The 14,069-nt window shown below is 37.8% G+C and overlaps 1 protein-coding gene across 2 annotated transcripts in view; it reads left to right on the top strand.

Moving 5' to 3' along the window:
- Positions 1-14,069, top strand: part of grin2da (glutamate receptor, ionotropic, N-methyl D-aspartate 2D, a) — a 56,363-nt gene that overhangs the window by 16,938 nt on the left and 25,356 nt on the right. For both annotated transcript variants that reach the window (XM_056741415.1, XM_056741416.1), the window contains exons 3-4: positions 5,169-5,435; positions 9,605-9,933. In XM_056741415.1, the coding sequence (XP_056597393.1) occupies positions 5,169-5,435; positions 9,605-9,933 (596 nt within the window). The remainder of the gene's footprint in view (positions 1-5,168; positions 5,436-9,604; positions 9,934-14,069) is intronic.

Here is a 14,069-nt window from a genome sequence, read left to right on the forward strand (position 1 = left end):
TTCTCTTTGAGTTGTCAGATTTTCTATTGAAACCGTAGTTGGAGCAGGAGATTCCAATAGGTCAGCTATTTTGCTAAATTGCATTGTAGTCCATTTGTCTAGATGTAAAATAATGTATAAGTTGATATTGTATTTTTACAGAATGGCGTTTTGTAAATCGTATGTAAAAGGTGTGTGTTATTTCAGCTGGTTTGTATCCTCTCTGTGATTACAGTGTCCAAGTGTTATTCTTACAGAAAACGCATCCGGTACATCTATTATGTTCTGAAATTGACTCAGTCAGATGCCTATTGACGGTCTCTTTTGTCACTTAAGCTTCATGTTGTCAACACATGCCCTGGATTTACAAATATGTTGAATCTCTGTCTATTTTCCCACTTCTCTGAAGAAACACCGCCAGGGCTTGCTGGAAAAAATCCCAAGCTAATGTATTCATTCTGCGAGCAACCGGGATCCACCACTGGCATGTGAAGGTTGACTTATTAAGTCCTCTATGACACGGTCAATTTTTAAGATTTTAGCATAATTGAGATTACCAATTAAACTCTAAGTTTCAGGCTACCTGTGTTGTTTTATTCACTGATGGGAGAGAGCCTCTCCGCCGGCGTATTTCTCTCCTGTGGAAAAGTATTACATTACATTTTCATTTGATTGCTTAAACTTTAATTAACCACACTCAGAAATGCTTGTGTGTTGTGGATTGGTGAGTGTGTGGGTTTGAAGTCACCAAGTTAACTCTCTCACGCAAGGGCATGTCTCCAGAGACCTCGGTTACCTCTTCACGAACCGCCAACCAGATCACGGCACAAAGGAACCATTTAGCGGCTTAAATTAGGACTGTTATTAATTACATCATGTGGTTAAATATTTTGGTGTGAGCAGCGAGATGTCTAAGCCACTGTTTTGGCGCTTTGCTCTAACAGCGAGAGCTGCTGAATGTAATGTTGCAAATCCAGTTTCAAGTGTTCAATGTAGATTGATTCCAGGCGAATCAAAGCCGAAGCATCAGACGAGACTGGAGTCTGTTAGTACTGGGAATCTTTTGAAAACACAAACACCTCAGGCTCTCGTTCATCCCCCAAAAGAATGAAAAGGAAACCGGGAACATGGAATTGCATATTGCGTCTGTTTTCAGTTGATTTTTTCGTATTTTATAGAAAGGGCCTTCAAGGGTCCATTTTATTATCTGTAGGCATTTAATTGCTTTAAATACATCACTTAGTCCATCTGGACCTCAATATGGCGTACTGTGCAGTACAGGAGACGTTTCATGTCTCGGGGGCACGGGCTGGCTAATGCACAGCTTCTGGTTCAACTCTGGTACGGTGTAAGTGAGACCAGCAGAATAGTGGTGCAGAGCTTAATATGAAAGAATATACTGCAACACAATGCAATGCTGCAATGCTATATGTCCTCAGGTCTTTCACATCTCCCTGCCGATAGTACGAACTGTTTTATTGTGAACTCCAGAAATTTCAAAGGCTGTGCCCTCTGATTACAAGTGCACAAATGTTAAAAAGATTTTAATAAAAATTGTGAAGGGTTACTTCAGCTCTTTGGACCCGTGAACTCTCTGTATGTGAAAGAGAAATTGGCACACAGAGGCTGTTAAATGCAGCCAACCCTGAAACAATAGGCAATATAGGCTGAGCACTACGAACCGTTTCCTATAATAATAATAAATAGGTCATTTTGGAAAAAGGAAATTGATTTTGGTAAACATAGGTGTGATTTATGCATTTCCAGAAATATAATGGATTATTTTGGATGCCGTGACACTGCAGAGCAGGTTGCTCTATTTTTTATGTGTAAAAAGTGTAATTGCCGCTTTCAAAGGCAAGGAAGGCATAATGTACAGCCATCTGATCATTATCGTAAAATAAACCCCAGTCAGGACCCAAATGTGAAAGTGAGGCTATACTTTATGCCTGTGATTCTACAGATGTACACAATTATATAATTTATTTGAAACATAGCAAACAGACACTATATTTTCTTTCTTATTTCAGTTTTTTCCCTTCCAGCTTTGTATACAGTTTTGTGGTTGTTTATTCAAGGTTTTTTTCTGGGGACTTCTGAGCTTTTAGCCATCTATCAAAACTTTTATGCTCACCCTATATTAATATTAATATCAGCCTCCCAGGCTATTTTCCCTACAGTTGGTAGCCATAGTAACCATTTTGAGTCGCAATATGGCACTTTCTATCCATTTCTTGCATTGTAAAGTTAAGAAAAATAGGGTTATATCAGAGACTCCTTAATAACTGTAATAAGTGTAACTATACCGTGTTCCTTCTCCGAAAATTAACATTAATGATATTGATTATAGATCTGTCAATCCAGTACAAATATAAATCAAATTAATTTTGTAAAATGCAAGATAAATTCTTGAATTACCAAGAAAAGCAACCAAATGAAGATTTTCATATAGTGAGTCTGATATGTTGCATACAAGTGACTTGAGAAATACATCAAATATCTATATTGTACATTGTCTCTTTCATTGAATATTATGTATTGATGTGGGGGCAGAATAAATTGCTTTAATTTGACTTAGCTTTTTTAAATTTCTGTAGTTAAAAATGATCATTTACAATTATAATGTTCAATTTTCAGGACTGACAATTATATTTTTATGAATAACTATATTTTATTTCACATGTTAATGTAATATCCTGAGCCCAAACAACCCAAATTTGTAAGTTTATCAAGATCTGAAATTACGCTCTCCCTCCCTCCCTGTTGCTCTCAATAAGATCTAATAAAATAAAATGTATTATATACTTGCTCCAGTTTTGTCAATTTATCAGCGTATCTGATTTCAATGCTCAATTGAAGTGGTGCCTGCGAGAAATGTTACCTAACCCATTTCACATCTACATCGCCCCAAGTTACAGTACTTCTTTAAAGGTGCCGTTCCCTGGGAATTTTCGAACTAACTTTAGTTAGTGTGTAATGTTGCTGTTAGAGCATAAATAGTATATGGAAAATGATAAAGCCCAAAGTTAAATGCCAAGCAATATATTGTCTTTAACAGAATTTGCTTTTCAAGGACTACAGAGAACAGCTTGAATCGGACTGCAGCCCTTTACTTTACAGGTAATTTACATGTCACTGTTCCGATTTTTTTAAAACCCCGCCCAAAGGAATATGCCATAAATGGTGCAAGGCCTTCCTTAAAAAAGAGGAAGAGCCACTGGAGTAGTGTTTGGTTATCAGAGATTGTAAACATTTAAACGTATTTACTTTCACTTTCATCACAGTCCTTCAGCTGGTTATAAGAATTCAGCTACACACATTCTAAGATAACCAACGGTCAAATAGCAACTTCCATGATTTTAACATCGGCTGTGAAAGATGTTCTGTGTTATACACTGATATTTTATATGTGTGCGCATACCTCTAAAACACTTCTATGAAACTTCCTTTGATGTCCTGCTGGCAAATATCTCATGGTCAATCTGCTTGTTTATTATCCAACAAAACCTACACTTCTGTTATTAGTTGTTATTAGTGTGAAAGCTGGCTGATATGGTATGGGTGGGATATCTTCGGATACGCTCGAAGTGGGGAAGCAATCATGACAGACTGGATCAGCTTAACCAATCACGAAGGAGGGACTTTATAGAAACCGGAAAAAAATATGATTATTTTGTTAGAAGAGAGACAGCGGTGAACAATAGACTTAAACATCTATTGTTAAACACCGACAAAACATAATCAAAGCTTCGAAAACAGCCAAGGAACGGCACATTTAAGCGCTTTGAGCTTTTTACACTAACCCGTTCTTCATTTAAATGCAGAGTGGAGGTGAGCTTTTATACCTTCTTAATGCTCCTCTACAGTCATGGCTTTGTGCCCCCTCTTCCCCGAGGTAATGGTCTGCCTTTATCCTTTGGTCAAACCGTGTGAACATTTGATTTACATGTTTGAGGTTATAACTTTGCAGAGTGCCTTGATTTTCGACAGGGATGTGAAAATTCCACTAACGTTTAACAAATATGTAGCAGAGTATACAAGCAATCAATGTTAGGAAGCAAAAAAAAATCTGCCAGATTGCCAAGGTAACGCCTTGGGGGTATTATTCATGAGGGAAATGTACCATGGAGTTAATTGAGCCTTTATTTTTTACAGGAAATGTTTGTATTGTGGAAAGTCTGTTCTGCGGTAAGTCAAAGTTAACATCCGCAGGTTTAACAGCCAATTGTTTGTTGTTGTCGCGATGGTTATTATGTTGTGATCATTGTGTCAGGCCTCTCCAGACGCAAACCACCCCCATTCTCACAAAGCCTTCTATGAGAACACTTATGTTATACTCTAAATACGCTTTAGAAAAACACTGTTCCAAAAGCTGATCTTTTTCAAACCAAGCTGCTTATGCACAGATGCAAGTCATCCGACATCCAAAATGAATGATTTGTCTGTATGATTGCATCGTGGGCAATTACAATATTTACTCTCACATGTCGCTTTAGCAGCTGTGGAACCAACAAAACATCTGAACACGGAAGATCTTAAAAATCTCTCCAGAGGTCAGGCGTCGCTAAACCGAATATTTAGAGAAGTACAGTCAATTATAGGGGTTGCACATTTTTCGCTTCGTAACCCAACGTCCCCAGCGAGCGCATGATGGGTCATGCCACAATATATTTGATAATGATTATCAAACATTAGTATGTGCCACACTAAGCATGCTATTATTCACCATGAAAAGTATGTCATTTTTTATAAGAGTCATAAATCTTCAGGATTGTACAGTGGAATGGCCACCGTCCTGGGTATAAAACGAAAAAACCGAGCTAAGCAAAACCCAGCTGAGCATTTTAAATCCAGAAGCAGCCAAGGACACTAATGTCACCTGAAACACAGGCTTATGAATAGCAATGAATGCTTTACGTCACGCTGTATGGGTATTAAGACTGACTGTATTGATCTGAATGAGAAAAAAGCTACAGGAACAAGAAAGGAAAGGGGAGAGAATGAAATGAATGAGAAAAGGTGAAACAAAGACGTAGAACATGACTGATGAGTAACTAGGGATATACGTTCAGAAAATGTCATTGACGTAGAAAGTGGAACACGGCCATGATGCATTGGACCTATTTCAAATGTCACTAGGTGTTTGTTCCACCATGTCTTAAGTTATCTTCTCTCTTTTGGCGTTTTAGGAAATTGGCTCGGTCTACCTGCAGTTCCTTTGCTCCACTTCCCTTCAACTCGACGTCATTTTTGAAGTTCTGGAAGAGTTCGATTGGACTGCATTCTCGGTGGTCACCACGCGCCACCATGGCTACGAAGACTTTCTGGCCATGGTAGAAGGCATGATAGATGGCTCCTTCATCGGTTGGGAGAGAAAGAGCGTGGTCATGCTCAACCTGACTGATGACCCGGGAGGTGCCCGTGCACGCAGGCTTCTGAAGGAGAATGAAGCACAGGTCAGGAATGGAAATATATAAGCACACACTTGCGCATATACAGTATATACACAAATAAACAGTACAGTAAAATTGTGTGTTCTTTTTGTAAATAATAAAATAAACATTTCTAAGTAGAGAAGTAAAAAATGTGTGTAATATTTAAACCCCATCATGTTTTCAAAGCATGATTTCCATATAGACAGTTTCAGCGGCACCAATGTATGCAAATGTTATGTGGTCCGGACTTAACTTCTGGTAGATCGCCGCAAAGAATCAATAATTGTTGTTTTAATTTAATTTTATAAAGTGAATATACAATAAAATATTAATTGAAATTTATAGTAATTTAAATTAAATATATAATATTTTTTTAGTACAACTAAAAACAGACTGGAAGTCTGATGAAGCCATTCTAATTGAAATTTGGTGGATGACCTAAAGTTGTATTCATACGATAAATAATTGTATTTTATTTTATTTAATTGAAGATGACACCTTTCTTATTGTGTTTAAATGGGGTTTAAAAGCTCATAATTCTCTTTATTTTGTATTTCTGATTTTTTTCTTATTGAATCATCATATGTACACTCTTTAACCATAGAAGAAAGAAAAAATCATAAAGAACCTGTAACATCCGAAGAGCATTTGTTTCACAAAATGTTGGTTGTAGTGGAAAAGGGTCTTCAGACTTAGAAATGATTAGCTTAATGATTCATTAAGGAACCAAAAATGGTTCTTCTGTGGTGTCGATGTGAGGAACATTTCGTAGCACCTTTTTCTTTAAAGAGTAATTTTCCTGGACTTATAGGGTCCTATTTTGGTTTATGCAGTGTCAAACAACACGTTAACGTTCATACAAGGTGTAAAACCAGTATTCTTGACTGACTCTTAAATGATTTGTCTACTGCAAATGAGGCTCACTAGCTACAGTATTTGGGGGAGAAGAGTGAATCTTTCGTAGGCAGTCCTAGCTAAACGTAGGCGGGGACCAAATGTAGTGATGTAAATCCGTGGCGGTTAGCGTATCAGACTAGGGCACAACCCGTTTGGATGATTCAGGGTCGGCTCCCTTTTTTTCAAGCTTTGTTATTTATTCACCTTTGGCTTTACAACTTGACAGACTGCTTACATTCACACACTGCACCATTACATAGTGCATGAAATGTAATATACATGATCTTTCGAATAAGTAAAAGTGTATTTAAATAAACCCTATTTTCAGAATGTACCAGAAGCTCTCTCACTCTCTCTCTGCACTCATGAAGTTCATTCCCTCCCTATGTTTTCTTTCTATCATCGAGCTGCTACTCCCTCCCCCCCGATACCAGCTTCTATTTCCGTTTTTTCAATTCACAGCGACTTTATTGGCAGTGCAATTAACAATTGTATTACCAAATCAGTCTTGGTTAATTATAGAAGTCTGAATATGACAACGAGAAGAGTAAAGGCAGCTCTAATGCATTTAGAGCAATTATTCCCCAGCGTTCCCTGTGGTAAAGCTCTTAATGTGTTACATACGTTCCTTCCTGCATATTCCCAACTTGCTGTCTCGATTAACCTTATCGCTCATCACGCCGGAACCATTTCAATCTTTACTCCTTTCGTATTTCCCGTCTCCAGTTCTTCCCTCTCTCTTTCTGGCACTGTGGCCTTAGTGTAAACGCTCCCAAAGAGAAGGAGGTCGAGCGAACTACGAAATAGAAGACGGCATCTGTAATGTTACCGAGCACCGTGACATTAAATGACAGTTTCCACCTGACCCAAAGGTGGCCAACTCAATTCCCCCCAGGACTGGCCATGCCAGCAGACATTCTCCGTATTCAACGACTTGACTGATTAATTCTCCACAGTGTTCAAGCACCCAGACTTTCAGACCCTAATCAGTGAGTGATATCGGGCCATATTCAGAGTGTCTGTCATGGTCTCCGCTAGAGAAAAAATTGGGGTCGACTGATGGTGTGCGATAGATTCAGATTTTTTTTTCTCACAGTGATTAAAAGTCACTTCAGGGTTCATAAGGACCCAACAGACACAAACTACATCAAAGTGCAGATGTTATCATGGGGCTTTGTTATAAAATGTAAAAACCTGCCTCTGGTGGTTTTCTCTATTTCACTTTGAAAGAAAAGCTTAGCAGCTATATTTTAATTGAATAAGCTATACCGGCAGGTTGGATACGGCTCTGTTATCAGTAAATAATCCAATAGCCCCCGCACCAAACCTTTACTCTACCTTTAGTTGGCAGGTTGCAAAAATTTGAATTATTCAATTCAATTCAGTTTTATTTATATAGCGCTTTTCACAATGTTCCCATCTTTGCTCTTTGTGGTGACGGAGATTGCCTGGGCTGCAGCTGGGATGATCAATTAAATTCAATCAAGTTCTCACATGATGATGGCACACATGAAGTCTACAAGTTCTCGCATGATGATGGCACACATGAAGTTCACAAGTTCTCGCATGAGGATGGCACACATGAAGTCCACAGGTTCTCGCATGAGGATGGCACCCGGCGGTCCTACTTGAGTCTGCATAATCTGTGGTTACCTCTGGGGTAGAAGGGCAGAAAGAGAATAAATAGCGTAGCTGCTGTTCATTTACTTATAAACAAGAGATATTACCGGTATGCATCATATGTATGCTTTGCTGAAAAGACATGTTTTTAATCTAGATTTAAATTAGGAGAGTGTGTCCGACCCTCGAATAGTATCAGGAAGGCTATTCCAGAGTTTAGATGCTAAAGGATAAACATAATTTATCCTTCCTTGTATCATTCCAAACTCATTTGACCTTTTCCTCTGTGGATTTTTGTCTTTTTAATTGAGAGAACAGTCGTGAGATTAATTATGTAGAAATAAATGGCCAGTATTTTTTCTTTTTTCTTTTTAAGGTCAACAAAATTTTTCAACATCTAGCGGTGAAGTTGCTAATTGCAGCCAATGGCTCACTCCACCCCTCCCTTTAGAAGCACTGTGGTGCCTGACACAGAACTAAGATGTCGTCGCACTTTCGCTTCTTTGTCAAACGTATATACGAAATGTGTTGTGTAGAGCAGTTTGTCCGTTTAGGGCTAATGTTGAAAGATTTACAAATTCAATGCAATGATAGATATCTATATAGATAGAAATAGCTCATTCTAAGGTTATAAAAACATAACGCTTCATTATGTAAGGTCTTTATACACCTTTGAAGACATAATTATGCATATATTGTATTTCTGTCAATAGATCCTCCAAAATATTACACACATTACATTTCAATTTATATTAACATATTTCAAAACCGAAAATTAGATAACCAACATGTACATGTTTTATATTCTTTCTTGGAATAGAAACCATCATAACCACTACTAAATGTGAAAAGCCAGGTTTTAGTGTTGCAGTAGATTGGAAGCCCATTTGTGATATTTCTACAATTTTGATATTGACTGCGCTGCCCTACTCTGTTGTTTTTCTACTTCCTATTTGAGCGTCTCCTTTTTATTATTTGAATAGTATGTGAACGAATGATCATAGCTTTCCAAAACCCAGCAGCCATTAAACGGGAGGGTTTGACGTTCTGACAGACTGTTATAAACTGAAAAAAAACCAATAGGCTATTGATTTCACACTGCTGCTTTTGCTACCGTTGTTACTGGAATTGTTGTGCTGGTCACCAGTCAACAACCCACCTCTCAAGAGCAGTTTTATCTCCCTGTCAGGAGCCTGTGGCTACGTGTCAACAAGTGGGATAAGCAACCCGTTTCCAGCAAGAAAAACAACACCTCCGCACATACAAGCAGTTTTAGGAAGTCTGACATATTTCAGCTTTTGTGAAACATGATAGGGAGACCTTGAGAAGAAGACTTCACACGTCAGTTTTTGGAACTCATGGTTATGTAAAGCAGATTGAAAAGCACAAGGTAGCACATGAATAACAAGCCGACCAGATCACTCTGTCCTGAATTATCTGATGAAGACAAATATGTGCTGGGACCTGTGAAGTTCACATAACATGGCTTGTCTTTTTGCAGATATCGTCTTTTGTGTGTAACATAAAAAGAATCATGTGCATAACACAATTTATATTTTTTGATGAGCAGTTTCTTTGTCCGCAGAACATTTGCTCTGCATCAAATATTGATAAGAATGTTGGTTTCATGATAGATCTTTAAATATGTTGTTTTCTTGCTCCTGTTATTATAGGTGCGACTCCTGTATTGCTCACAAGAAGAAGCGGAGTACATTTTTAAGGCGGCATGGGCATCTGGCCAGGCGACCCCATCACACATGTGGTTTGCAGTAGGACCTGCTCTGTCAGGACTGGGTCTTGAAGGTCTTCCCAAAGCTCTGTTTGCCGTGCGACCCCAGGGATGGAGGGACGAACCACGGCGGCGAATCGCTAAAGGTGTGTCTGTACTGACTCACGGCGCCATGGCTTTACGGCGAGAGTACGGCGGGGCTAGAGGGACAAGTTTTGCCGGGAACTGTAAAATGGATGGAAACCAAACTCGAAGGGTGCCAGATAGGATCAGGTGAGAAATGTTTTTCTTAAAGCGGTCATGTGCTGGTCTTTTATGGTCCGTATTGATTTGCTCGAGGAAGGGAAAAAATTCATTAAAATGCCTGCCTGCGCTCATAACGATAGAGGTATTGACTGAAATGCAGACCCGCCCCATTAAAAATTGCAAACAACGTTAAACTGTTTAATATATATTATTAAATTTTCTTAAACATCTCCCCCGCACAACTAACATGCGCTGAAATCTTTTATTTCAAACCGCCCATCACCGGTGTTAAATATGCATGAATGTTACATTGACTTTGTAATTTTGGAGGAAATGGCCTGAACTGGGAACATCTTGGGCGGCAAAATAACAATCTCTAATGAGTTCCTGTTTCATCTCTTGCAACTCTTTATTCAGAACTGCAATGAATAGCAATGCCAAACTCACAAATGTGATGACTGCATCAAAACTCTCTGTTGTCTGTTTCCTGGCTTTTCTGAACCTGTTTTTCATCTCCGACACCGATGGCTTCACATACTCACACAGCCACACTAACCATCCACCTGCATTTGATTTGTGTTTGACAGCCCATACTGCTGGGATTTGCAGCCTGTCAGTCATGTTTCCTACAAATCAATCAATCTTCAAAAAACGGTGGCCTCGAACAGCACCATCAACTTGTCTCTTATTGGGGGAGCGCTAACAAAAGCGTTCCTGTCAATCATGTATGAACTGAGGGAATCATAGATCATCATACCACCTTCAAAAGTCAGTCATTAAACATGACATCAGGTGACAATAAGGCCTTGTTAACTGCGAACCAGCCAGTTAGTTTACATATTGTGGATTTTTGCTAGCACACTTTGCTAGTATTTGCTAGCACACAAGATGATCCAACTTGATCCTTTACTTGAAAGGGGTTCGGGTTTTTATCGTACAGTGTTGCAACATCTGTTCCTAAAGGAAGGCCCACCGACGGCCTCTCTTTGGTGTGTGAAGTTGCAGACTTTGTTATTGCTGTATTTTTTATATTTTGTTTTAGAATGTATTTTTCATTGACCTTCATTCATAAGTTCATTCATTAGTACTGACCACAGAATCAACAGAATATATAATGTACGTTGTTTCCTTAGACATTTTTCTTATTTAAATGTTTTGCTGTCTAAGTTTAAAACTATTACAAACAGCATTAAAATAAACTGATCTGTTCTTACTCTTCAAAAATAAAAAAAGACATCATTAGCCATACAGTGTTGCTTTTTTCTCCCTCTACCACTTTTTACCCTATGACGATATTTTTAGCGTTATTTTCGATATTTAAAGTAATTTTTTAACATTATTTTTTACAGCTATTTTTATTTTATTTAAGCACACATTTTTTTACTGAGACATTATTTTTGAGTTTTTTTATTATTTAAGCAGACATTTGTTGTAACATTATTTAGAAAAAAAATTATTTATTTACTTAAGCACACATTTTTTATGTTTAGATTATTTTTCTATATTTTATATTTATTTAAGCAAAAATATTTTGTGACATATTTTAAAGCATGTTTTATTATATAAGCACATGTTTTTTAATGTGACATTATTTTCCAGAATTTATTTATTTAAGCACACTTTTCTGTGACTTGACTCTTCAGTATTTTTTATTATTTAAGATCACATTTGTTGTGACATTATTTTGAAAATGTATTTATTTAAGCACACTTTTTTTATGGTTAGATTATTTTTCAGTATTTTATATTTATTTAAGCACAATTTTTTGCGACTTTCTAAAAGCATGTTTTATTATTTAAGCACACGTTTTTTTAACGTGACATTATTTTAAAGCATTTTAAATAATTTTTTAAACACACATTTTTTTATTGTGACATTATTTAGCAAAATAATTATTTATTTAAGCACACATTTTTTTTGTGAGATCATTTTCAGTATTTTTTATTTATTTAAGGACACATTTAATTTAGGAGTGAAATATGACACAAATTTGTTGTCGTTTATAAAAGCAATAACCCACATGAAGGGGTTACGGTTATTTTATCATCCGGGTGTTTGAATCTGAGAAGTTTATGGTTGTGCTTTAGAGAGGAAAGCGAACAGTGATCATCTAGATAATAGAAACTATTAGCTACGATATCGACTCTTTGAGCAAAACATAATTGCTTCGATTTGTATTGCTTTACCTCATATTCTTTCTCAAACAGGCATGATCTGCAGTCCATTCAACAGCACAGACTTACAGATGGACACTGATGCAGTGCATTGTTCAGATGGGACTGTCGCACCATTTTACAATCTGATCTTGAAGCAGCATAATTTACTGTGTCTATAGATTAAAAATGGAGGCAGATCTGTTTTCAGATCAGTCAATAGAGACAGACACCGGGTGGATGAAGAGACCAAAGTGCTTGAAGCATGTCACTATGAGTAAGCATATTGCTACAGAATTGTTGCCCCCTACTGCTAACGTTTTGTTACTGCGAAGGTAATGGAGTGTGATGAATGCTCACCGGCATTCCTGACCAGACTGCCACAGTATTCTATTCTCCTTTCCTTGTGCTTGACTTCTTTTTAGGTTGATTTTCTTTTTCATCGAATGCTTTTCTAGCTCAATGGGATTGCCAAGTTTGACAGAATACTATATATTTGCACATGCTACTCATTTGACATGGTGTTTTTTGCACACTTTATAGCAGGGAAGTATGCATTCGGCCTGTGGGATTGTTCTACTGTACTTTCTGCCTTTCTCTCTTTTTCCACAATCATTATTGGTCTAAATTATTCACAACATTTTTTTTCCACTTAACTTCACATCTTCCTCTTTCAACACACTTTCATTAGAACTTTCTCTCCTCTCATCATGTCAGCGTCACTGTTCTAATTCCATCTCTTTATCTCATCCTCCGTCTCTCAGTTTTATGCCCCTCCATTTCTCCTACCACTTTTGTTGTCCCCCACCGTCTCATCCCTTCACTTCTCCTCTCCATTCCCGTCTTCCCCCCGCGGGCGGCTCTAAAGAGGCAGGCATGCTGTGTCGTTTCGCATGTAAATAGGATAATTGGTTATGGTGCCCAGAGTGCAGAGGGAAATATCAGAGACTGTCACCCGTGCAACAGATCTCCCAGGCCGCACACGCTGATTCAATCTCACCCTCGCTCACTTTTCAGTGTTGTTTACTTGCACTCTCATTTGTGCCTTCGCTCACTCGCTCACTCATTCGAGGTCTTCTCCATCCCTCATGCTCTCGCTTCAACGCCCACTTCCTCTCATTAACGTGTGCTGTTTGTGCAGAACGCTGCAGCGGTATTGAAAAATCTCAAGCAAACTCTCTCTCTCTCTGTCTGTCTGTCTGTCTGTCTGCCTGTCTGTTTGTCTGTGTTTCAAAGCTGCTACATTATCTAGACTGCAGTTTTGGGCATTATGGTTGATTGTTGCTACCTAGACAGCAGTTTTGAGTATCATGGGCACATTTGAATGTAGCTACCTGCTCTTGACAACATCTTTAGGAAGCACAACCGTGCTTAAACATTCCTGCTTAGACAGCGCTTTTAGGCATCATGGGTACATTTAGTGTAAATGGTTCTGCCTATACAGCATTTTGTGCTATACGCATCATAGTCAAGCTGTTACTGCAAAATAGACAATATCTAATGTTTATACATAGACAGCGTTTGTGACCCAGTCTACGAAAACCAAGCTAAAGTAATTAAAAAAGAATCATCCTACATATTGTGAAGAACACTCTGTGAGAATATAACTTTGATATCTTTATGATTTCAATGTCCATCAAGTCAATATTAATGAAATTAATGCATGAAATCAAACTTGCTTGTTTTCTCATAATTAAATTGAGACTTTAGTCTTGTTTTTCTCAGACCCGGTCACATTAAGGAGCATTATATGTATACTTTAATTTTTTTATCTTAAAATTAGATTTTTGGCCATTACAAATACAGTAGATTCAAACCGTCTTAAATTGAGAGCATTTTAAACCATTCTAGACTGTTTCAATATGCAGTTTTGTGGCCCAAACATAACTACGGTACATATCCGCAAAGATGTGTCTCGGTAGATTATTTCTGATGACAAGAAATAAATAAAAAGAAAATTATTGGCTAGCAAGTTAAAACATTGTCTTGCCAGTATTATTTTCGGTTAAG

This window comes from Triplophysa dalaica, chromosome 25 (genome assembly GCF_015846415.1).
Source record: "Triplophysa dalaica isolate WHDGS20190420 chromosome 25, ASM1584641v1, whole genome shotgun sequence".
Classification (NCBI taxonomy): domain Eukaryota; kingdom Metazoa; phylum Chordata; class Actinopteri; order Cypriniformes; family Nemacheilidae; genus Triplophysa; species Triplophysa dalaica.